The following is a 24,724-nucleotide window of genomic DNA, read 5'->3' as shown; positions in this document are numbered from 1 at the left end:
AAGGAAAGGAAAGGAAAGGAAAGGAAAGGAAAGGAAAGGAAAGGAAAGGAAAGGAAAGGAAAGGAAAGGAAAAGATTCACTGATATATAATGTAGTGAGAAGAAAATAATATGCAGGTGCAAGGAGGTTCAAAGAAACATTCTGCCTTCAGGCCTCTCAAAAATTTAAGTGCTGGGCATTTCCAAGATATTAGAGTATGAATATATGCCCAAGAAAACTAAGCAATGACATCTGTGGTACTGTAATTTTATTTACCCAGATATGCATGTAAGTATAGATATCTCTAAGAAATTGCTACTATAAATGATGAGGAATTAAAGGATTAGATCTGGGGATAATGTATCTCACAAAAAATAAATGGTCTTTTCTCAAGATGCTGCCAGAAACCAAGTAGTTTTCTGTTAACCATCCAAAGCAGACTTTCTGTGGCCTACCAGGATTAGCCATTATTATTCAGAAACAGTCATACACTTGGATTTTGCCTGAAACATTAACAGTAAAACCAATCTGGAATGGGAGGCAAGGCAGTATTTGATGGTGAGGACCTGAATGCAAAGCGCCCACTTCTTGTTCCAAGATTACATCTGTCCAGTAGTTCTTGTTTTCCAAGAAACAAATTGGAAACAGATTTTCCCTGTCTTTCAGCCGGGGAATATAGCACAGTATCAACACAAGAAGGGTAAGCTTGGCAGCTTTAATGTGAAAAAATGTCAGACACCCAAGGTCAGCTGGCTTGCTTTCCTATCCTCCTTCCGGAAACTGGGAATCTAATCCCCTGAATTCCAGCATCACAATTTAGAGGTGGTATGTATCTCTTTCCCTTCTCCCTGGCAACATATCGAGTCCAAAACTACATCCTTGAACCAAATGTCTGCTAGAATAAAACATGGTTCTTATTTAAGCTGCTGGATGGCTTTTAAAGTTCCTGCCTTAATATTATTGACGTTTGTGGTGTCTCCTATATTTAATCTAATCCAGTCTATTAACTGCCCTGAATTTAATTCAAAGAAAAAAGAAATGTGGTCCTGTGGTTGCCAATTGGAACTTGAATAACAGTCTTACATGTTGATAATAACCTTTTGTTGCCCCTAGTCTCTCTCACTTTGCATAATTTTTGTGTGATTTGTTAATCACAGGAAGGGTAGAAAATATAAGAATGTTCCAAGAGCTTCCCCTTCTCTTAAGCCTTATTTCTCTCCATCTATAACTTCAGATAATAAGCACCTGAATGTCCTTTAAAGCACATTAAAAAAAAAAAAGAATGAGGGCTATAAACTTTTTTTCTAAATATAAAAATAGAAATCACATTAAGACATTTCTTCATTAAATGCAGACATTGTGTTTGCCTCTCAAATATAACCCCTACCTAACACACCACAAGCAGTGTCCATGTGTGGGTGCTGGAGAGACGATCGTTTGTAGATCACATGGGGACTTCCTTCGCTTCCTTGTTCCCCACTGATATTGACCCCGAGTGTCAGTGGTTCAATAAAATACTCATCATCTTCTGCAATTATCACACCATGCTGGAACAAAGAGAGGCAGGAAACTGCAAGTTTGCATTCAATAAAAAGAACAGCAATTAATAGGTATGGTCTGGTTCTCCCACTTTCTTTAAGTGGGATGATGTTCCAGAGGCAGACTAGGTTAATTTATTTTTTAGATCTACATCTTGCCTGCCATTTGGGAGCTCAGGGCAGGATATGTACTTATGTAGCACTCCCTCATCCCATCTCCCCCATAACAACAATCCTGTGAAATAGGTTGGGGACAGAGTGTGACTGTCCAAGGTCACCAAATGAGCTTCCACAGCAGAGAGTGGACTTGAACCTGTTGTCACTGTGCCAGTCCAGCACCTTCAACACTACTGAGAGCCAGTTTGGTCTAGTGCAGTGTTTCTCAAACTTAGTAACTCTAAGATGTGTGGATGTCAACTCCCAGAATTCCCCAGCCAGCCACCTCTGGGAGTTGAAGTCCACATATCTTAGAGTTCCAAGGTTGAGAAACACTGGTCTAGCAGTGAAGGCACCAGGCTAGAAAACACAGACTGTCAGTTGTAGTCCTCCCTTAGGCATGAAAGCCAGCTGGGTGACTTTGGGCCAGTCACTCTCAATCAGCCCCACTCACCTCAAAGGGTTGTTGTTATGGGGAAAATAGGAGGAGAAAGGAGTATTAGATATGTTTGCTGCCTTAAGTTATTTATAAAAATAATAAAGGTGGGATAAAAAAAATCTTTAAAAATTAAAAAAAAAACCCTGCTGCCAAGACAGGAAATAGCAGTTGAGAAGGCAAAAATCTGCAGAGAGAAAAGGATCATGGATTGTATGCCAGATATGTTGGGAGGGAATTAGATCAGTGAGGTCCTGCAACCAAGATAGATTTCACAGTTGTAACCTGATTTTGCTGGGGGGGGGAAGTATCATAAGAAAAGCCTCTGAAAAGGCCTAAAGACCTAGACAAATACATAAGCAAGGTCCCGTTCTTTAAGAATAACACCCTGCATTAAGCATACCTTTTTTAAGGGTTAGTTCAAAGTATGAACCACTTTCTTTCCAGTAAAAAAACAACTGAGGCAATGTGGGTTTTCCCATGGGGGAGTATGATTAAATTCTTTCTTCTCACATAAACATCTACAATCTCCAACTCTGATGGCTGTTTGCAAACCACACCAGTATGGCAGGAAATAGCAGCTGGGAAGGCAAAAAGTTTGTTGGGAGAAAAAGTTCAAAGGTAAAGCTACCAGATTCCTGCTGCAAAAATCCAGCGGATCACCAGGTGACAGCAAAGAGTCAGTTTTCTACATCTCTGCTGCCATCTGGCTGCAGTCCATACTTTCGTGGCCAGATCTGGTAATCTCCAGTCAAATCTCCTTCCTCATTTACTGCAGGCTGCAACTAAACTGGGATTTGGCCAGCTGCTGTTCCTGGAAGAAAGGGGGCATTGCTAATGGAGCTCTGAAGTGCTACAGGTCCTGTTCCCACCACACATCTAACACATTCAGCTGCTACCCCAATCAAAGCTCCTTCCAAATAGAATTACCAGATATTTGAATAAGCAAAGGAGGACATGGACAATTTGAAAGGACGACAAATAGGAGGCAAGGATGACACATTACAGTAACTGTTTAACTTTCTTGGCAACCGTGACAAAAATTTCAGCAAAAAACTGCAAAACAATGTACTTAGGCCAACACGTATTTGATATTATTTTTTCCAGTCTCAGAAAGGTTTTTTTTCCTGGTTTTTCAATTGCATTAAGCATACGTTTTTTCAAAGGATAATTCCAAGTATGAGCCATTTTCTTTCCAGTAAAAAAGTGACAGGCTAGTCACTTTTTGTCCATCCCCATGAACACCCATGTAACTGATATTGCTAAATACATTAGCCAACACCACAAGGAGTTAAAAGAACAAATGTCCCATGATGCCGATACAAGTATTGGTGACATCCCAGTGTATCTGGAGAGATTGTTCCAAAATAGAGCATTCAACAGAAATGCCACCCCTGCCAGTCATTCCATCTTATAATGAAATTTGGCTTTATTCAAGTAGGGCATCTATTGGTGATTTTACCAAATTGGTAGTTTTGTAATGAAGCAGGAACTTCTTCAGATCCCATGACATCAGCCACACCAAGCTCTATAAATCTAAAATAGTATTTTTATTTGTTCCTTAAAGCAACCTGCAAACTGCTTTTAGTCTTCCGAGTCAGGTGAGACACATATGGTACCAGGTGAGCAGATCTTTTTGAAAACCTAGTCTATACAGACTAAGAAATTGTTGCATAAAATAGATCTGGTGACTGACATTGGCTGGAGAAAGCAAGATGCTTGCAAAGGAACCTACTTTCCAACAGTGCATATAATCATTTCTGGACAATACTTCTGATAAGCTATTGCCTTTATTTAGATATTTGTATGTTTGTTTTGTTTTATATACTGCCACAGTTTAGGCAACTCCCTGTAGTTTGCAATAAAACAATATATGTAAAACATAAAACAAGAAAACCCAAACTGACATCCACAGTTACTATCAAGAGCTCTTATATATCAAAGGCTCTTCCCTATTCCTTTTCTCTTCCATATATCTGTAGCTCCTGTTTAACTCGAGATAATTGTACAACTAAAAAAGAAGTATAAGAGAATAGCAGCGGAGTTTTTTTCCTTCTAAAAACAGTTCTTAAGAAATCTAGCAAATTTAAATATTGGTTGATCTTTTGACACTCCCAGCTTCTACCATCCTCACCACAGTAAGCCTGAATCACTCTTGTGTGCCTGCAGCTAAGCATTCTTCAACTTCAGCAGCCTACAAGGGGGTGGTGATGGGCCAGCCGTGGTTTCTCGCTTCCTATGAAAGCTTTGTAGCTCTTGGCCAGAGGCCATCCTTCCAAACACAAGTGAGGTAGTGTGAGGATAGTCTGGCGGGAAGTTGCCAGAAACTCAAGGATCAGTCGATGAAGGCAGCTGGGAAGAAGGAAGAAAGCTCTTGGCGTCAAACAAAGCAGTTGGGGTATGTGTTTGTTGTACAGAGGAGGGATATGTAAAGAACACAGGCTCCGAGGGACGCTTATAAAATTCTCTCCAAATTACCTGGCCTCATTTCCGAAATAGAACCACTGCATTAGGAATTTAAACAAATGGGTGGGATTTGGCAATAAAATACGTTTCAGCTAAACATGAGAAGAAACTTCCTAATGGTAGAAGCTGTTTGGCAATGAAGCTGTTTGAGAAATATTTAAACAAGGACTCGGCATTGCTTTGGTGGTGCAGCTGCAATTGGGCAGCCTGCAGTAATCGAGGAAGGAGATCTCACTACTGTTACCAGATCTAGGCAGCAAAAATATGGATTGTGGCCAGATGGCAACAAAGAGATGTAGAAAACTGACTCTTTGCTGTCATCCGGTGATCTGCTGGATTTTTGCAGCAGGAATCTGGTTACTTTACCTTTGACCCTTTTCTCCCAGCAAAGTTTTTGCCTTCCTAGTTGCTATTTACTGCCATAGTGGTGTGTTTGCAAATAGCCATCACAGTTGCAGGTTGTTTGTAAGAAGAAAGAATTTAATCACACTCCCCACATGGGAAAACCACTAGCCTGTCATTTTTTTACTGGAAAGAAAGTGGCTCATACTTGGAACTATCCTTTTCAAAAATGTATGCTTAATGCAGGGTGCTATTCTCAAAGAACAGGACCTGCTTGTGTACCTGTCCACGTTCTTAGGCCTTTTCAGAGGCTTTCCTTATGATACTCTCCCCCGTCCCCGAAGCAAAATGAAGTTACTAAGGAGAGGGCCATTTCGGTTGCAGGGCCTCATTGATGCTATGGCCTCTTGATATTTGTGGTGTACAATCCATGTATTTTCAGTGCCAGGCATTCCTTTTCTCCTAGGCGTTATTGCAGTTTTGGATTTAATTTGATTTGAAGACTGTGCCCAAACCTGAAATAAAGGATTTCATAAATGGTCTGTGCTAATTATTGTGTTCTATTGTTTTTGTTTTTTGAAAAATTTAAAGTTTAATTAGAAAGTTAAGAAGATTTGAAATTACATTTCAGAAGCTGTCTTTCTTCTTAAAATGAGTATGTTTCCTGTTCCCTCCCCAATCTTTTCCTGCAAGAGTTTTGAGAGTACGTATCTACTGCAGACTACTGTTCAGTTGAAATACCCTTCTAACAAATTAGATCACCAGTCCACTGAACCCAGTACATTCTATTCCAGTTGGCAATACAGTCTACCCAAAAGGTGCACCAACCATATTTCCCTATTTCTCAGTGCTTCCCGAAATCCTGTCTTCTTTCCCAGTCTTACTTTCGGAAGCTTTGTGCCTACAAAACAGATGTATCATCACAATGTTTCCCTAAATAGACAATCCTGAAAAGCTGCTTTGTTCCAAGTCTAGCTGTAGCAGTTCTTTCCTTACTGTGAAAGAATCCCTGATGGGCAGAAAGGACTATCAAAACAATAATTTCTAACCAACAAAATAAATGTTATTGATCATAGTATTTTGAGGTACATAACCTGTACCCCTGTTGGGCCTTGAAAAGTCTTCCAAAAGCTGTCTTCCTAAAGCTGAGTTGTAATTTGAGTTGTAATTTCCCTTCTGAATTGCAGAAGGAGAAAATTAAGTGCAGAGAGAATGACTCTAATTAAAGTGCACTGAATTAACTTTAATCAATTTAGTGCAACTTTAATCAAATTTAAATAAGCATTCAATTTGATTGAATGTCATCTTTGTCCCAGTTTTCCTCGCTTCTTTGTTTTTGCCCACCTAGTTTTAGGAATGCAGCCTTCTGCATGCACCCAAATGCCAAATCTACTATTCGTATTGACAGTGTTGGTGCCCTCTTGTTATATGTGAGATGATGCTCAGCACTTAATTTGAAACCTCCTGTGTTCAGTGCTTGTGCCAAAATACTTATTAACAGAGATCCATAACCCTGATAGAAGTCTGTCTTACACATGCTGCTGCCCGGTGCTATTTCAACTGGAGGTACCAATGGCTTTTTGAATACAGAGACTTTGAGAGCTGACTGAGGCAAAAGCAAAATGATACTCTATGGAGCAATCTTCCTGACATTCTCTGCAGGGGTGTAATGTAAATTTTCTTTCTTCCCCAAATAACTTTTATTCCAGCCAAACACTACCTTGGGTAGCCTTCTATCCTCAGACCACCTCTGATTATTTATGACCTTAAAGATCATCAAACTCAAATATTCAAGCTATTTCCTTTTGGACTTCTGAAAGATAGAAGATTGTTTAGTGCTTGAGAAATGTTTACCTAACCTTTACCTATCTCAGGCTCGAGAAATGTTTACCTAACCCATTTCATTAGGAGAAAAAGTTTCCCTTCAAAAAGAAAAATAGAGTGTGTAGACCTTCCCTGGATAACTTCCTCTGCCATCCAATTAGAAAATGTTTCCCTGTTATTCAAAAATGAGTCTGTACTTTAATTCAAGGAGGAAAATACGAGAGGCAGAGGGAAACTATACATGTCTATTGGAATGGAACAGCGTTCGGACTGGCTCCTGTGTCACATAAAATGAACATGCCGCTATGTATCTTGGACTTCATATTTCTGTTTCAGTTTAGCTTATCCTGGAAATAATTCCTAGAGGTAAGAACAAAAGGAAAACCTTGGTGTATCAGATCAAGATTGCTTACTCCAGCATCCTGTTGTGGTCAGCTAGCTTCTTTTCAGGTATTATTATGGTTGGCCACATAGTCAGACAGATGTTTGGACTGGATTTGGCATTTTTATCCACCTATCAAGTCCTTCCCAAGGACCTGGGATAGACAGATGTTGTTTGATGATTTATGATTATTATTACAATATTTGTATTCTGCCTATACACACACACACAGAGTATATCAAGATGGTGAACATACCTAATGAAATTAATTAATTAAAGTAGCTGATTAAAAAAATGGGCAGGGTTTTACTTTTAGCATCTGCTAGACTGCTGTTATACATAGAAGTTCTATTTAGGCATCACAGTAACATAAAATAGGTATCTGCTGGAGCAGATCCACGTTTCATCTAATCCGAACTACTCTCTGACAGTAATTAGTTATATTTCTCTAAGAAATCCAAACAAAGCCAAACCATTTTTTTAGAGATGCTTCCAAAATTATCCATATTTACAACTTTTAGAATTCCAAATCACTTGGTCTTATTCCCCATGCAAATCTTCCACTATCCCACTTTTTACTATGTATTTGTAGTAAATTCCAAGGCTGGCTTCTGTGCCCAGAGGGAGTCACCTGACCTCTGACAGCCAATAGAAGAAAAGAAGGGGATTCTGTCAGGTTTTGGCGGGAAGAGTTTGGGTGTCTTTTTTAGTTGCCTGGAGACCTGAAGAAGCGGGTTACCTCAGGTAAAGGTGAAAGTTATTTAGCTATACAGGCAGTCCCCGGGTTAAGAACATCCAGCTTAAGGACAATTCATACTTATGAACGGGCTGCCTGTGACTAAAAATGGCAGATGGCATTCTCCTTCCTTGAGCCAACAAACCGCTGAAGCCGCACAATGTGTTTACGAACTGCTGAAGCCTCACGTTTTTAATATACAGCCTGTCTGCAGTGAAAATTAAAACACAAAAATTTGGAGTGTCGGCTTATCCACGGGTGGCACATTTTTCATGGTGTTTTGGTTAAAGATCTGAGGGTTGGCTTGTTTGTAGTTGGGCTTATCTGAGTGTATATATGGTATTCTACTTTGCCATGGATGTTTTAATTGTTGATTTATGATTGTTAGCTGCTGGGAATCTCTAGCAAATTCAGCAGTATACAAGTGGAATCTACGAATCAATTATTCCATCTTTAATTGTACGGAGGACTGTACATATATAATCCCACCCCAATAGTTGATCTCATGGTGGTGGGATACAGATCCCACTTCTGGGGGATAATGTGATTCCACATTATCTGCTTCTGATAATGTGATTCCAGGCAAATCACATAAATTCATCCAAAAGCTTCCATTAAAGAATTACTACTGTGATTCCAGGCAATTCTTCTGAAATGGTCTTCATCTGAATTTATCTTCTGATTTATTTATTTATTTATTAGATTATATCCACCTCCGTGCCTATGGAAGGACTAGTTCACAGTCTCCCTGTTTCTAGTCCAGTACCTTAACTACTAAACCAGACTGGCTCTGATATCGCTGATAAAGCTTAAGGTTACTCTGCCTTGTTGGTTTACTTATCCCACATTTTGTTCTGCTGTTCAGTCATTTCACTTTAATGGAATTAATCAATTCCAGTATTGCAGCATATGCAGTATACCACAGTTTTCAAATTCTTCAGTTCATTGTTACATATACAATGTTCTTCATTATTAAAATACAGACTTATCTTGATTTACGCACTTCAAAACAGCAGCAACATTGTTTAATGGAAGCTTTTGGATGACTTTATGAATATTCTTTTTGCAGTGTTATCCTGAGACAATACTGCACTTTGTTAAATACTGATACAACTTATGTGCAACAAGAATCAAGACAACCTTTTCTTAGCAGATGCATTTTGGAAGTCAAGGATAAGAAGACATGCATGCTATGTAATCATTTTAATTTATTTCTCAGCTTTGGTGACTTAGAATAGTAAGCAGATTGGATTAGACTAAAGGAAGTCAAAACTGTGGCATAGTCCAAAAGTTCAGGAATTGCACAATTTAGTAATTATGCAAATCCATGTTGAAATGATGTTGTATTTCTAAATCACTAAATCCCAGTTTGGAACTCACCAAATATAAAGAAATGCCAGTTGGGTTCCTGGTATTCTCTGAGCTTGGTTGTTTTCCTGCAGACATTTCATTGCCAGGCTAGGTAACATCATCCATGTATGGGAAAATGAAGTTTGTTAGTTGTTTATATATAGTAGCTTGCTTTCCTATGCACAGATAATATTAACTAGCTTGGTAATGAAACATCTGCAGGAAAACAACCAAGCTCAGAGAACACCAAGAAAAGTTTAAGTGTTCAACAATTCAACCCTGAGCTACATATCTTCTCTACTACTAGAAATACCATAAAGTGAATTTCCCAAAGACTCATATCTCTGTTTCGGATCACATAACTTAGGGGACAGACCAGCTTTTTCTGCCATGATGCCCACCCTCTGGAATATAATCTCCTTCGAAATCAAACTTGCCCTGACCCTGGGGGCCTTTCACAAGATTCTAAAAACCTGATTTTACCATGAAGCTTTGGGCCCTGATATTATGGGTAAGCCCATTTCATTTTTAGTTTGAGTATTTATTAGTATTCTTGGCTGTTATTTTTATGCTATTTCTGTTGCTTTTAATTGTGGTTGCTTTTACTGTTTTTACTGTGTTTTAATTGTTAGGTGCCTAGAGTCATGCCTATGAGATGGGTGGCCATATAAATTCATTAAATAAATAAATCTCTGCTACAGTTTAGAATTGGTACAAAAGAAGCATCAGATTGTATGCATAAAGATGCATAAAACACACCCTAAAGGAAATGGAAAGATTGTTACTGGCTTTTGAGTAGGCATTTTACTTTTCTTGCATCTCAAACCTTGCATGTATGCCAAAATGGAACTCCAGTTGCTCAAAATGATGGAATCTTCCAGCAAATCTTTATGTTTTAACAGTCCCACCAGAGTTAGGAAGAAAACAAGACACTTACCAGACCATTACAATTACTGATAGCAACTTTTGAGTTCAGGTACTCATCTTGTAAATGGCCAGCATAGTGGCAATCTTCATGGAATTCATGTTGGTAGTCTATTCCACCTCTTTTCCAGTACTCCACTCGGAAGTGCCTTGCCAGCAAGTTGGTGTGCAATGTCAGGTTGAGGAGGAATTGGGTCCGGTGGGCAGAGACCTTGTAGAAAACATGCTGTTCAGGCATGTCATAGGAAGGGTGGCCTGTACTCCGACGAGACCTCCATTTCCGATGGCTTTTTATATCAAAACTGAGGAAGTCACCATTCTGATCCACCTGGATGGGGAAGGCAATCTCGTAGTGGTCGAGGTTGGAGAGAAATTCTTCTGTGAGGGCAGAAGGGGACAGGCAAGCGTAACTGAGGAGGATGGTCTGCCCAAAGGGCCCTTAGATCAGCGATTTTTAACCTGTTAGTGCCATGGACCCCTTTGAGAATTTGGTAAAACCTATGTACCCCATCTCAGAAAACATGTGTTTAGATGTGTAAAATAAAATACATAGTTATACATTCGATCTCAAAGAAGACCAATTAGGCTCAAATTGAGTTTTCAAAAATATTTTAAAATAACAAATATGTAATATAGTAATGTATGTGCTTCTTTATTAATCCATTAGATCAATAACAAGACAATAAATACATTTAAAAGATGGGCAAGTTAGTGAAAATAAAGTTGTAATTTTTCCCCATTCAAGTTTATGGACCCCCTGAAATCCATCTTAAACCTAGGTTAAGGACCTCTGATTTAGATAATTTCATAAATCTAGAAGTTTATTCTGTTATATCCCACTTGTCCTTAATGCAGTCAAATTAAGATAGTTATCTAAAATTTAATTATAACTGGAGGAATTGGGATCTATGCAAACTTAGTTTATCATCATCTTTTCCCTCACAGTATTATCAAAGCCCCCAGTTGCACTAATAAAATTATACACTTCCCTCTTCCCCACAAAGAGTCCTAGGTTGGTTTGTTTATATGACTTAGGACCTAACTGAAATGGCTTTCTTATGCTTTGATTACCTGCTTTTTTTTACCTTCAAACTAGATTCCTGTAATGCACTGGGGGGGGGGGGTGCTATTTATATGCTGCTTAATCCCCCCCCAAAAGGCTCTGAGCAGCTTAAAATAATACAAAAGTAAAATAGAGAATAGTAAAAGAAAAGAAAAAATAATAATAACCAACCCCCGAAACCAAAAGCAAAGATCACCTACTGCAGGGAAAGGGTCTGGAGACTTCAGATGCTAAAGAATGAAATCATGTAATAATGCCTAATTTAGTTAATGAATTAAACAACTTTTCTGAGTTGACTAAAAAAACCATAAAATAAGCAAATGGGCTGTGTGCACACTATATAAAAAAGTCCTCCAAGTTTTGCTCAGCTCCTACTAACTTCATGGAGGCTTCAATTTCTTGCAAAAATACAGAAGTAGTTTGCTACTGTCTTCTGGGATTTTTTTTTTTCACTTGTCAATCTTGATCTGGTATTTCATTGTGGTTGCCCATCCAAACACTAAGGAAATTCTGTCTTCACTTTTTGTGAGCAGCCATGATTGGCCAGCTACTGCTGCAACATTCTGAGCCACAAAAATATAACCAGGTTAAAACTAACCAAGTTTATTATATTGTCTGAAAGCAGCTACTAGATCTTTAATTGACCTGTTATGAAGTATGCTGGTTGAATCCAAGCATGCTGGGTAAACTCATCCAGCATGGTGGCAAGAATGCATCTAGGATTACAGATCATAGTATCCCTATCCTGTGACAGCTATATGTTAGCTGCAGGAACATGGATGTAATTGTACATGAGAAAGACCCTGAGAGACAGGGCAAAGAGATGCTGCCTAGGGAATGGTCAGAAAAGAGAGGGCATAAGCCGCAGCTGGATAATGGGCAGAGAAAGAGGCTCAGAACGGGCCCTCCCTAGTTCTCAGGCTGTAAAGGAAACAGTGAGAGATTTGTACTTTCAGACTTGCAAATTCTGTTAATATAGCCATACAATATAGTAGAATTAGCTCATCTGGTTGTGTTTCCTGTCTGGTCTACCTGGGAAGGCTAACAGTGGCACATTACCTGCAAATAATAATGACAGTAAACAGTTTTGTACATGTTGGCCAGTATGCTACAAGTTTTACCCCAAGCATGCTTGTACTATTTACCCCAAGCATGCTTGTACTAAGGTAGGATTTTTAATCTAGAGATATCTTGCAAGCCAATGTATTGTTATCTGTATCCTATCAACTGGGAGGTGTATGGAGTATACTGAAACACACTCAGGATGCCAGGCAGGGAGTGTGCAGAACAGATATGTGCTCTACAGTAGGTCATTGAGAAATATATGAATGTGAGAAGCTTTGATTATGTGCCATCAAGTCAGTGTTGACTCTTAGTGACTATATACAGTATATAGATTTTCTCCAGGACATTCTGTTCCCAACCTGGTCCTTCAGATCTTTCAGTGGTGATGAGAAGGTTTACTGTATGTTTACTGATGTAGAGAAAGTGAATAGGCTTGAATTATGGAATATTTTGCACATAGAGATGGAAGTTGTTGCTGAGTGCCCAGTGATAAAAGTGGTGTATGATGGTAGTAAAGCAGGCATAAGAATAAATGGGCTCTTAGCAAACACTGAGCAGAGAATTAGACAAGGATGTGTGATATCTCCTTGGTTGCTTAATGTATTTATAGGTTAAAGTACAGGTAGTCCTCAGTTAACAACCACTAATTCAGCGACCATTTGAAGTTGCAATGGCACTGAACAAGTGGTACTTATGACCAATGCTTGAAGTTCTGGCTGTCACAGTGCCCTTGCAGTCATGTGATCACGATTTGGGCACTTGGCAACTGGCTCGCACTTATGACAGTTGCAGCGTCCCATGGTCACGTGATCGCCATTTGTGACTTTCCCTGTTGGCTTCCTACAAGCAAAGCCAACGGGGAAGCTGGCAGGGAAGGTCGCAAATCTATCTGGTAAGTCTCCCCAGACTTCCTACGCTTGTGCCTTGCTGTGCCATCCATCCCCCAGCCTTCCTGCACTCACACATGGCCTGCGCTGGTTCTCCCAGGGCTTCCCCTACCCACGGTGGTACCCCTCCACTCCTTACCCACGACTCCCACAGCTTCCCACTTAAGAACCCCTGTGCCTTGAGATTATGATGGCAATTGGGACTGCCAAGATTGTAATTGCTAAGTGATGCAGTCACATGACATCATGCTTTATAATCGCAGCGCTTAGCAACGGCAATCCCGGTAGTCCCAACTGGCGTCATAACCCAAGGTCTACCTGTATAAGGAATGCTTTCATTTATGGTAAAGGTGTCTTGGTAGTGGATATCAATGAATGTTTGCTTTTATACACAATCATGCTGTGCAGTTGGCTGAGAACCCACAAACATTACATAGATTGTGCGATACAAGGAGGATATACATTGGAAAATTAACATGTCAAAGACCATGGTAGTGTATGTGCAGTGGTGTCTGCAGGAGGGACATGTCAAAATTGGCAAGGTGGTAGAGGGAGCCTTGCCTGCAAGCCCTGCCCCTTTTGAACATGTGGGCAATGTCAATGCATGTCCAAAATGAGTGGGCTTGCAACATGATGTTCTGTCCACCATACTTCCATGGGTGCTACTGCAAATTTGACATGGAAAATGGAACGAATTATTGCAAATCTCAAAAACTGGAGAAAGTAAGTGAATTTGTGTATCTTGATAGAATATTTACTGAAGATGGGGAAATAGATGGAGAAGTTTTAAAATGTGCAAATGCTGGTAGAAAGGTAAGGAGTAGTATGTGACTGTTGCAAGGAATGAATATTGAAAGATGTGAAAATGGCTGTCTATAAGAACATAATTCTATCCGCTTGTTATTGTTAATTTATATGGCTGTTCATTTCAAATTCATGACTCTGGGTGGCTAACAATTAAAAACTATATAAAAACATAAAACAATATTTAAAAAACCCATAGAAATACAATCAGCATCTGGGATTTAAAAAAAACAACAAACAACAACAAATTAACACAACTACTGCACAGGCTCTGCCATGCACCTGGATCCCCAAGCCTGATGACAAAATCACTTCTTTAAGGCCTTGCAAAAAGCCAGCAGGGTCAGGACCAATATAATCTCTGGGGGGATGATGTTCCAAAGGCAGGTGCCATGACAAAAAAGGCTCTCCTGAAAGGGAATAACCTGAGGGGTATGTGTGTGTGTGTGCATGTGTGCATGTACATAGAAGCATAACAGTGTTTTATTGTTATCAGATATTTTGTGATAGTGTTTTGTCAATATAGAGGTGTACCCCGATCAAGGGAAAGACTAAAAGGTCCTGATAGATTGTGCAGTGCTTCTCTCTTTGTGCCATATCACTCATATCATATCATATATATCATATCATATCATATCATATCATATCATATCACACCACACATAACTCTAATCCTTTGGAACATTCACCTACCTATTCTAGCAATTATTTTCACAGAATAATGGTGAAACATTGCACTACCAAAAGTAGTCAGTTGGCTGCTGAATGTTAGCAATGTGATCTTTGCAAAAACAAGGCTGAAGGTCCTGTGAGGCAGTGAGCCATATATTATCCACCCTTGGCTTACGGATTAGAAGCGTAAGATTGCAAAGATAATTAATCATGGTATAATGTGCTTTGGGGCACTAATACTGTACCTTGTGACTGGAATGAGTAGCCAGGAAGGTTGCCCGTAGACACGACGGAGACAAGTGTCCAGGTCAAAAAACTCCAGGCTGTTGCCATCATGGGCGGCAGTGCTCTTTATAGTGTCAGCTACGTTGGACCAAGTTGACCGACTCTGCCCCAACATTTCTTTCTTTGAGCCACCACTTATGCTACTGTAAGAGATGTTACAGGTTCCTTCGTGGTCATCCTCAGCCACTCTCTGGAAGGCAGTGAGGATGGAGGGTGTATAAAGTTTGTTGAAGTAGGACCTCTTTCTTCAGCATGTGCCAGTTCTCTGCAGCATTGCACTGGTGGGGGGGACCGGGTGGAGACCACAGTGGCAGAGGGCAGAAGAGGAGAAGGATAGAGTAAAGGGTGAGGGGGAAAACAGGGGATATTAAAATAGCATTTTAGCCTGGCAGAGCTAAGTGAGCCAGAGATGGAAAAACCCAGCTGAAACTTATCTCACTCTTTCATATGTGATTTACTGAGGTTTAGCATGTGTGTAAAGCATAAAATGAAGCATGGTGCTTCAAACTTTTTTTTTTTAGTTCTGGAACAAAACTGGTTACAAAGGCACTAACTGGGCCAATGCTTTAATAGGAAACCATTTTGCAGAAGGACGACAAGAAAGATGCTCAAATTTCTGAACTTCAGTGGCTATTTTCTCTTGAAACCAAAGGAGGAAAGGTGGAGAAGAGAGAGTGAAGACCGAAAAGCAAAAAAGAGATTCAGAGATATTAAATAGATGGTGTGGAGAAAGAAAAATATTGGCAGAGGAGGAAAAGAAAGAGAAGGAAAGAAGGAAAGAACAGATTTGAACAGACTGGATAGAAACAGAAGATTGACAAAATAAATGATGGAAGAGCAAAGCAAAATGGAATAGATTAATGGATTGGAGAAAAAAGGCAGTAAGACAGAAAAAAAGAGAAATTCAGCTGATAGTGTGGATGATGAGAGAAAAGAAAAGAAAAAGGAATAGCAAGAAAGGAATTCAGCCCAGAGCATGTCTGTCTGAAGTCAGCATTTTTCCTTTGTCAGTGTTCCAGGATTTCCCAGCTGAGGCCTGGTTTACCTCAGCCTCATAATTGGCTTGCATTTCAGTGTGTGAAGCAGCTTCCCTTGGGTGCTTATGAATAATTACTTCTCGTTACCCTTCAGCAACTCCTAAAGATTCTCCAGTCCCAGCTGATGGACACCCAGCCCAACGCCTCCCCCCTTCAGCCTTTTACCCACATCCTCCCCAAGCCTCTTGTCCTATTGTATTTTTTCAAGTTGTGTTTTGAATTTCTGCAGATTCAGGAAATAGCTGGATCAGCCTTCCTACTTGGTGTCCTCCAGATGTGTTGGAACATGTACCAAAATTTCCACTCAGTCTATTTGGACTTGTCCTGTGGCATCTGGGAGCACCAGTTGGAGAAGGTTGTCTTAGACAGGGGCTATCATATCTGGGCTACAAAATCACAAACATTAGATGACAGCAGAGAGATAGAGAAAGCTCTCTTTGCTGCCCTCTAATGGATGTCTGAATTTTGGCAACTCAGATATGGTAACTTGTAGATCTTTCTTTCTTTTTTTCCTCCTCCTCCTTCAAACATATTGTTGTCGAGGAGAGGAAGGGAGGGCAACTATTCTTCCTTTCACCACCGGAGCTGGAGAGAGTTTAGCCATTTGGCTCTGTCTCCAGTTTGAAAAGATGTTAATGGAAAGCAGATGAGGATTGATTTTGCCCCAAGGGGTGCCTCTTCGTGCTACAAAGAGAATAAGGACATTTTCTGCAGGATTTCCCATCCTGTGGCTCATGTTTGCAGAATGGAACTTTTGATTTATTTATCATTTTGAAGTTCCAAAGCAGAATGAAGAAAATCCTATGGAACCCCTCCCCTCAATTGCTCCTTTTCTGTATTTTTAGCTGAATTTTCACCTAAATCTTTTCCTTTATGATAGTCAGAAAGTTGGTTAATGAAAATCCACCCACCCTCTACTGCCATCATCACAGCCCCTCCATGGCAGATGTACATGAGAAAAATCTTGGATTAAACTGAGACAATCAGAGTTTACCTCAGCCTGGTACTTTCTATACATTTTTCAGAATTTCAATCCAGTTCCACCTGCTAGATATTTGGAAGGCACTGTGCCCAGACAGATGCATCTGGGAACCCTACAAACAAAACTGGAACTGTACCAGTTCTATTCTACTTGTTCTCCAACAACTGTGACTTGAGATACTGCAAAGTAGAGAAGCAAATAAGTCAGCCATCTGCTATGAACTCACCATTCTTGCTTTAGGCAAGATCTATTTCTCACAATCTCAGCCTCCCCATCTGCAGTGCTACAACTTGGCCATATGTAGAAGGAAGGAAGGAAGGAAGGAAGGAAGGAAGGAAGGAAGGAAGGAAGGAAGGAAGGAAGGAAGGAAGGAAGGAAGGAAGGAAGGAAGGAAGGAGATTTGAACAAATGGAAAGAAGGGGGAGAAAGAAAGTAGACTTGAACTGATGGAATATAGCAGCAGAAGAAAAAAAGGCAGGATATAAATCTAACTAATAAAATAATAAATAAATCAAATTTACTGGCTGTCATTCCAGAGGACAAGATTAGAAATGAAGCCATCTGTCCATATTGTTTTCTACCAGTTTTGTTGTTTTCCTTTCCTAAATTAACTCTGTCCCATTTCTGCATTAATTTACATTTTTAATACTCTGCATGACAGATGATATATCTTTTTGTGTGCATTTTTCACATATACAAACACATATACACACATATATATATACACATACAAACACTTGCATGCACATTTTCTAGCATGATTTATCTGATATATAGTAGCTTTGAACATCATTTTCTCAGTTCCATGCTTTTTTGTGCACACTTTCATCTGATACCAGTCTCTTTTTACACTTGTTATTTTTAATCCAAGAACTTCATTGTAAAATTTAGCAATGTGCAAGGGCAGAAATTGTAACTCCACCTTGGTTGGAGTGTTGATCCTGGATGTGCAGATTAGGTACGATCCAGATGAAATTCTTCTCCCTGCTTAGATAGGGCTCAAATCAATGGGTTCAATTAATTAAAACAAAGGAATTTTAGTTACATTTTAAGAAGGATTTATTGATGATACGAGTAGCTCGGTGGAAAAGCCTGCTTTAGAAGGTGGTGGACTTGCCTTCATAGAAAGGTTTAAGCAGAAACAGGTCACCTAGCAGGAAATAATGTATCTTTCAATTTTATGATTCTACTTTTACTTCTGCTATTACATATCTATTAAAGGAGCAGAATGTAAGCAAACCTCCACAAGGCATGAGCTCCCAAACATCTGGATTCTAATCTTGATCCACCTCCAACTTTTTGAACGCTAAACCTCTTTTATTAAGCTCCGTTATTTGCACTTCTAATCCATGAGATGTAAACTCTGGCTTTTCATCTTGACAAATGTTTACTTGGATGATTAAAAGAATATGTTCCAAGGGATTAATTAAATGAGTGGTGGTGGCGGTGGTTGGGAGTTTTATTTTATTTTGGATGGGGGGAAATGCTTTCCAGGATCTAATCTGAGGAACATATGATTTGTAGATGCTGTGCCAGCTGTCCAGCGCTCTTGCAAAATTAGCACCACCATTAACTTGTTTTTCCAGGAGGGGCACTTTGGAAAACCTTTCATCATAAACGAAAACGGAGAGATTGCCATGCAAAAAGAAAAATAAAAAGAGAGGAGAAAGAGATAGACAGAGAAGCGTGCTTTTAGCTGGAGGGCAGGGCAGGGAAGGAAAAGGGAGACATATAATTCCACACCGCCTGACAGGCTGCCACAGAAGACAGGTAATTAAAAGCAGACCAAAAAGAAAAGAAAAGTCAAAGCAAATGTCTTGAGGGAAATAGAATTTGGAACGTCAGCCTTGCAACCAGATGGTTGAGGCTAGGCGTCGATGAAAGGAGCAGCCCATTCTGCTGGCTCACGAGAAACAATGACAGGCCGTTTTCTGCATACGTGTGAAACTTTGGGAACATCTGGCAAGCACTGCCCCCCCCATGCTTCCCCACCCGCCCAGAAGGTGAGGAATCCTGCCCGTTTTCAGGACCTTACCGCTTTCCAACTCCAAGGGAAGTGGGAATCTCAGCTGGAACAACCTTGGCAGCCGTTCTCAGCACCACCAGCCCGACAGCACGGCGGTCCCAATCCTGGTGCGGGTTTTGTGCCTTTCTGGAATGGCAGACTCCAAGGGGCCAGGGCTGGAGAGGGGTGAGGGGGTTGGAGCAGAGAGAGAGAATAATTTTGCTTACCCTTTGTGAAAGTGTGTTGTTTTTTTTCCCTTGGCTGCCTCAAATTCGTTTTTCCTCTTGTCAGAAAGTGCTCCAGACTTGAGGGCAAGGCTTTTCCTAAGCTACAGCTGGAGGAGGTGGGGAAGAAAAGAAAGACAGAGAAAGAAGCAGATTAAAAAAAAAGAAGAAGAAGATGCAGGCAGCTCTCAAGCTAACGGATTACAGTAATTGAGAAAGGCTCCTTTCCAAATGCAAAAGGTCTATGAGAGAGGTTAGGAAGTAGCGTGGAGTGCAATAGGTTGCTTTAAAAAAAAAAAAAGAGGGGATTCTTGCCAGGCTAAATTAAAAAAAAAAAAAGAAATTCAACCACTCTGCCTTTTCACCAAAAATAACTCCTCCTTCTCCACTGACGCCATCTAAAGGCAGGTCTTTTTTGCTGTGATAGGATCAAGTCACCAAGAAAAGAAGGATCAGGACAAGTTACTTCAACTGCCTCTCTAAAGAAAGACTGATTTTAAAAAAAAAAATGGCAACCCTCACAATACTTTAAAATAAAATGCACAGCTAGCTATAAAGCCCAGTATTGCTTAGCCTTTGGAGAACTGGAGCTTATCTGCTATGATAAATCAAAATCCATTTTAAGAAGCTGCAAGATTCTTGGTGCTTCTTTGCTTCAACATACCAACCTGGCCAATCCTGCTAAAACTTTTCCATGAAAAAGTTAAGAGCATTACCAGCAGTCTATTTAGTAGATAGCCACTAAATATTCCCTTTTCCTGCCTTGTTCCCACTTTTCCACAGAGATATTATTTCAGTGTCACCTCTTGTGGCAGTGAGTTCCATCTGCCGCATTATTTGACATGGTAAGTAAATTACAGGAATGGGGGGAGAAATGACTCCCTTCTTTTCCACCAAAGCTGACGTAATTATTCCATAAGGGTGGATAATAAGGGTGTGGTATTTGGCTTAAAATTCACAGAAAAGTTATCACAGAAAAATTAATTGATGGGGGAAGGAAGTTTTACATGGAGAGGAATAAAAGGTGGGTGGGGACTTTTGGCATGATGATCTTCTGATACGAAACCACAGAACTTAGTGACATATTTAGTCTTTTTTTCCGTGGACATTTTCTGTTAAAGTTCCAATTAAAAATAACAATTCATTTGTCAATAGAACTGATAAATCTCTATCTCCCTATCTCTTCAGTGGAGCCTTCAAGTTTAGAGACATGTCTGCAGTTCCTGAACAGGCCTCATATTCATGACCTGATTGTGGGCAGGAACTGGGCTGCTCTTTCTATAGTTTGCACTCAGGTTTTCTTTAATCCCATCCTGCACAATCAAAGGTCACTGATGGTGGGAACTGTATTCCAGCCGCTGGAGAACCACAGATGCCCAATCTAGAAACATCTGCCAAGCCACCGTTAGTTCATAGGCTTTTTGCCTGATCTTGGCAGGCCACACATTCTTCTGTGGATCTATCACAAAGATAAGCAACATGCTGTATCCCCCAATATTTATCTTGGTCTCCTAGGGTCCCTGCCCCACTTTCTTTTTTTTAAATAGAGTTTTTAAAAAGGTAAATAATCAGGAAGTGGCTGGCTGCAAAGCACTAGTGCAGTGTTTCTCAACGGTGGCAACTTTAAGGTGTGTGGACTTCAACTCCCAGAATTCCCCAGCCAGCATGTCTAATATTTGCAGCAGTGAGTTTGAGAGACATGAAAGTCCAACTGAGATAAAAGAGAACATCCTGGTGCATGGGAGCTATTCTGTGAATAGGCAAGTCTCCCATGGCAGCCATTTTGTGAGTGTGCCTATCACATGTTCTGAAACTCCCAATGTACCTCTGGCCCAGCTTCCCTGTGATCTGTGAAAGTTGGGTTGTTCACAGTAGTCACTTGGAGCTTGCATGGGAAAAAGCAACCTATATGATATCTGAATTCCAGATTTTGGAGGGCACAGTGGGCAGCTAGACGATGCCAACTCTTGCCTTTGTGTTTCATTGCTTGGAGTCGTTTGGTGCCTGGCACTGGAGGTAGAATTGCTGGATGATATGTTTGCAGATGAAAATGCTTGCTAGAGGAGGAGAAACTGATGTAAGTTAAAAGGTCAGTAGCCCTAGGATGATTTAGCAATTTTAATGAGGGTTTTTTTGTACACAGTTTCAAAACAGTCCCACCTGTCTATACTGGGATCCATTCTTTTGCGCAGGGAGGGTTAGCATATATGCACAGACACAAATTAGGTTCTTGGAGGATCCAAACATTTCAAACATTTTCAAGAAGGAATAAATTGCAGAGATCTGTAGCATTCAGTCCCCACAAATTAGGGAAGCATACGAAGAATGCAGTGGCGTCCAAGGATGCATGTCAAAAAAGTCAAGATGGTGGTCTTGGCAGTGTAATAGAATCTCTGTTGTTTAGTATGTACATGCAGTGTTAATGCATGTACAAAAAGGGTGGGCCTTCAATAGCACTGCTGTGGCTACCACCTTGACTTTTTTGACCATCCCTGTAGATGCTACTGACTTCTAGAATTTTTCCTAACCCTTTATGAGCAGTAGCTGTAGAGGGATCTGTATTTTCTTCTGTGTAGCAAACTAATGTGTTGTATCTGCATGTGTGTGAATGTGTTTCTGCTTCACCCTCGTGTTACGTTTTTATGTTTGTGTCATGTGACCAGGAGGGAGGGAGTGCCTTAGAATGGAGCAGTTTCAAGTTGCTGCCCCACTGCCTCTCCCATAGGAATGCATTGGAGGGATTTTATCTGGATTTTTTTCTCTGCAGATCCAGCCTGTTTTTTTTCTTCTCTGTAGTCCATAGCCAGATCCAGCCTATTTACAAGCTCTACCTTTCTTTTATCACCTTCTTCTGCCACACTAAATCTGGCCTGTTTTTGTTGGATGAGTTATTCTATTGACGGACATAATTGCTCCCCAGCATTCTGTTGGGTTGAAATGAATAAAAGCAACAGCTCAAGAACCCCTTGAAGTAACAGGATTTTTCCATGCTGGAAATCTAAAAAAAGAGGTGAAAATAAAATTTTTACACCAGTTTGGTTTAAGAACTGGGAGGACAAATTTGGCACAACTTCAGAGAGTAAAACCAAGATCTGAAGAGGCACAATTTTTTAAAGATTTTTTTTGTTTTGTTTTGTCTGAAATGCTCTAAATGTGCTAAATACAATAGGTGCTGGGGGGAAAAACCTCCATGAGGGCTGACAATCTCTACCTGCTACAATGATGCTGTTACTACCTTGGTGGTAGGAGGAATAAAGAACACACAAAGCCTTTGTATCATCCTCTAAGCAAACTTCCTCTAAATCTCCTTTGCTCTTAAAAGAAAAATCACCAGACCCATTAAATTTGCCACCCCTGGACTGGAGGGCAAGGGACAGTTTTAGCTCAGTGAGGATTCATCTAAGTGTAGCTCAGGAAAGGAAACCCATGGGTGTGAGGTTCCGTTTCCTTCGGATGGATATATAAAGAAGGGAGGGTGCTGAGTTCGAATTGCCAGGCCTTGTGCCAAAACTCTGTTCCAGAGACGAGAACCTTCCTGGACCAAAACTCTGGTCTGATTCTGCGGTGGAAAGCTGGGTGCTTTGGTTCAGTGTCTTTTTATGCTTGTGCACTGGAGGAGCCATGCAGTGAGGCCAACACAGCATGAATTGTATGAAAGGAAGGAAACAACTTTTCCCACCCTGCATGGGTGGTGGCCAAGATTCCCGCCCACTCATCAAACTTGCTTTGAACAGTCACTACACATAGCAAGATGGGAACTCAGGCCTCGCCTAACACGGCTGTGCTTCCAAGGGAAAGCAGCTTTTTAATCAAAAGCTGGTTTTGTACTTGCAAATGCTCTTGATTTTGAAATTTGCCAAGAACCACTCCATCTACCATGGTGTGTTGCGCTCAAGGATTCTGGGAAGTATTTTAGGGGGTGCAGGTAGAGACGTGTGTGGCTCAGCTTTGTATATGAATAACCCACCTACCTTGCATTTCTCAGAGTAACACATGAGGCAGAATACCATTATAATTGCTTGCTCTCAGAATCTCCAAATATGGGGCTGCTGTTGTCTAGTTTGAAATAGGCCTGTCAAAAAATGGATTGTGAAGATTTATACATGCAGGAAAACCTGAGCCCAAAAAACTGTAGATTAGAAAGCAATAGAAATTGTTTGCAAACATGCAGGGGCAGATTAAGGCCAATTGATGCCCTAAGCACAGCTCAACAGTGGTGCTCCTAAGCCCTTCCATTGCTTAACTGACAAGCCATTAAGACTCAGTAAGTGCTGAAAACTAACTTGAGTGTGGCACTGAAAGAGTTAAGGGCATGAAAGCTGGGGGGGAACCCTGTGGTGCCCCCCCTTCCCTTGATAGCTTAAGCATGTGCTTATTTTGCTTAATGGTTAATCCAGGGATGCAAATATATATGTAATAAGAGAAAAGTGTACAAAAATAAGCCCAAACTTTTGTGCTGAGGAAAAAGTATATGAATGTTTATGCAAATGGCTAAAAAATATTTGCAGACAGATGCAGAAATGGAATGGAATAAATGTGCACTTGAAAAAAATTGGTGGATTTGCCCTTTCCTAGTTGTATTCTGGGAACTATTCTGGACTCAGAGGTGTCCAAAGGAGGACTAAAAAAGAATCTAGATGATGGCCATGATGTGTGCTTGGACATGGCATTCATAAAAAGGGGTGGGGCTTCAACTGTGTACTTATGGCTGCCATCTTGACTTTTCTGACCTCAGTGGATGCCCCTGAACTAGGGCCCAGCTCATCCTGCTTCCAACACATTCTAACCACTCCACTACCAGTCATTAGGGGTCTGGGCTTGAATTATTAAACTAGGCTAGGGATCTCTGAAATATTTTTACCCTGTTTTGCCTTAAGTTGGGGTGGGTGTCTTTATTATAATTTTTTCCTATTTAAAATAATTTGTGAGTCAGCCAACCTCTCAGAAAAGATTCCCTTCTCAATGTTGGTGCCTTTTATGGAAAATTTGCTGTCACAGATGAGAGTTTCATCTTCCTTAATCAGTTTCCACTCATTACTTAAAGAAGTAAAAACATGTGGCTTTAGGAGAGTACCTGGCAGGGCAGAGGGGAGAGGGATGCTAGATTTTGGTATCTACCACTGTTGGTCAATGCTGTTATAATATATATTGCTGATTATTGTTGTATTGTTTTTAATCCTTAGTTTTTTCTCTGTTTGCTGTTCTGAGGATAGTGTGGCACAGAACTGCTGTTTCATTAGTTTATCTATTTAACTTATTTATCCTATTTATATAGCCACTTATATAGTTACTTACTTAATTTATTTATTGATGTATTATTACTTCATTAATTTATCAGCCACCCCAATCTGCAGAACTCTGGGCAGATTACAGGATACCACAATAGAAAACAGTAGAAACACAGAATATATAATCCAAAACAAAGTTTGGAGAAAAACACAAAACTTCACAACAAGGGGGTCACAAAAGGTCTACCGTTCACTCTAGCTCAGAGCCTGGGGACAGAGCCATGTTTTATGGGCTCACTTAAACAAGGTGAGGATGGGGTCTATATGAATTTGGGGTGG

The 24,724-nt window shown here is 40.3% G+C and overlaps 1 protein-coding gene across 9 annotated transcripts in view; it reads right to left on the bottom strand.

Moving 5' to 3' along the window:
- ADAMTS10 (ADAM metallopeptidase with thrombospondin type 1 motif 10) overlaps positions 1 to 19,460 on the bottom strand; it is a 60,297-nt gene extending 40,837 nt beyond the window's left edge. For 2 of the 9 annotated variants that reach the window (XM_088149447.1, XM_088149453.1), the window contains exons 1-5: positions 18,964 to 19,460; positions 17,851 to 17,912; positions 14,870 to 15,187; positions 10,147 to 10,511; positions 1,367 to 1,526 (exon numbers count right to left, since the gene is read on the bottom strand). In XM_088149447.1, coding sequence (XP_088005573.1) covers positions 1,367 to 1,526; positions 10,147 to 10,511; positions 14,870 to 14,960 — 616 coding nt within the window. In that variant the 5' untranslated portion in view covers positions 14,961 to 15,187; positions 17,851 to 17,912; positions 18,964 to 19,460. Of the gene's footprint in view, positions 1 to 1,366; positions 1,527 to 10,146; positions 10,512 to 14,869; positions 15,188 to 17,154; positions 17,831 to 17,850; positions 18,916 to 18,963 lie in introns of those variants that run through there. The other 7 variants (XM_015889014.3, XM_088149452.1, XM_088149449.1 and 4 more) reach the window with 7 other exon arrangements.
- Positions 19,461 to 24,724: the final 5,264 nt, after the last annotated feature.

Source organism: Python bivittatus, unplaced genomic scaffold (assembly GCF_059951505.1).
Source record: "Python bivittatus isolate LINGU-HERP-01145 unplaced genomic scaffold, Pbiv_v1 ctg000580_np1212, whole genome shotgun sequence".
Classification (NCBI taxonomy): Eukaryota; Metazoa; Chordata; class Lepidosauria; order Squamata; family Pythonidae; genus Python; species Python bivittatus.
The sequence above is the reverse complement of the archived record's forward strand: the minus strand, read 5'-3'. Positions and strand labels throughout refer to the sequence as shown.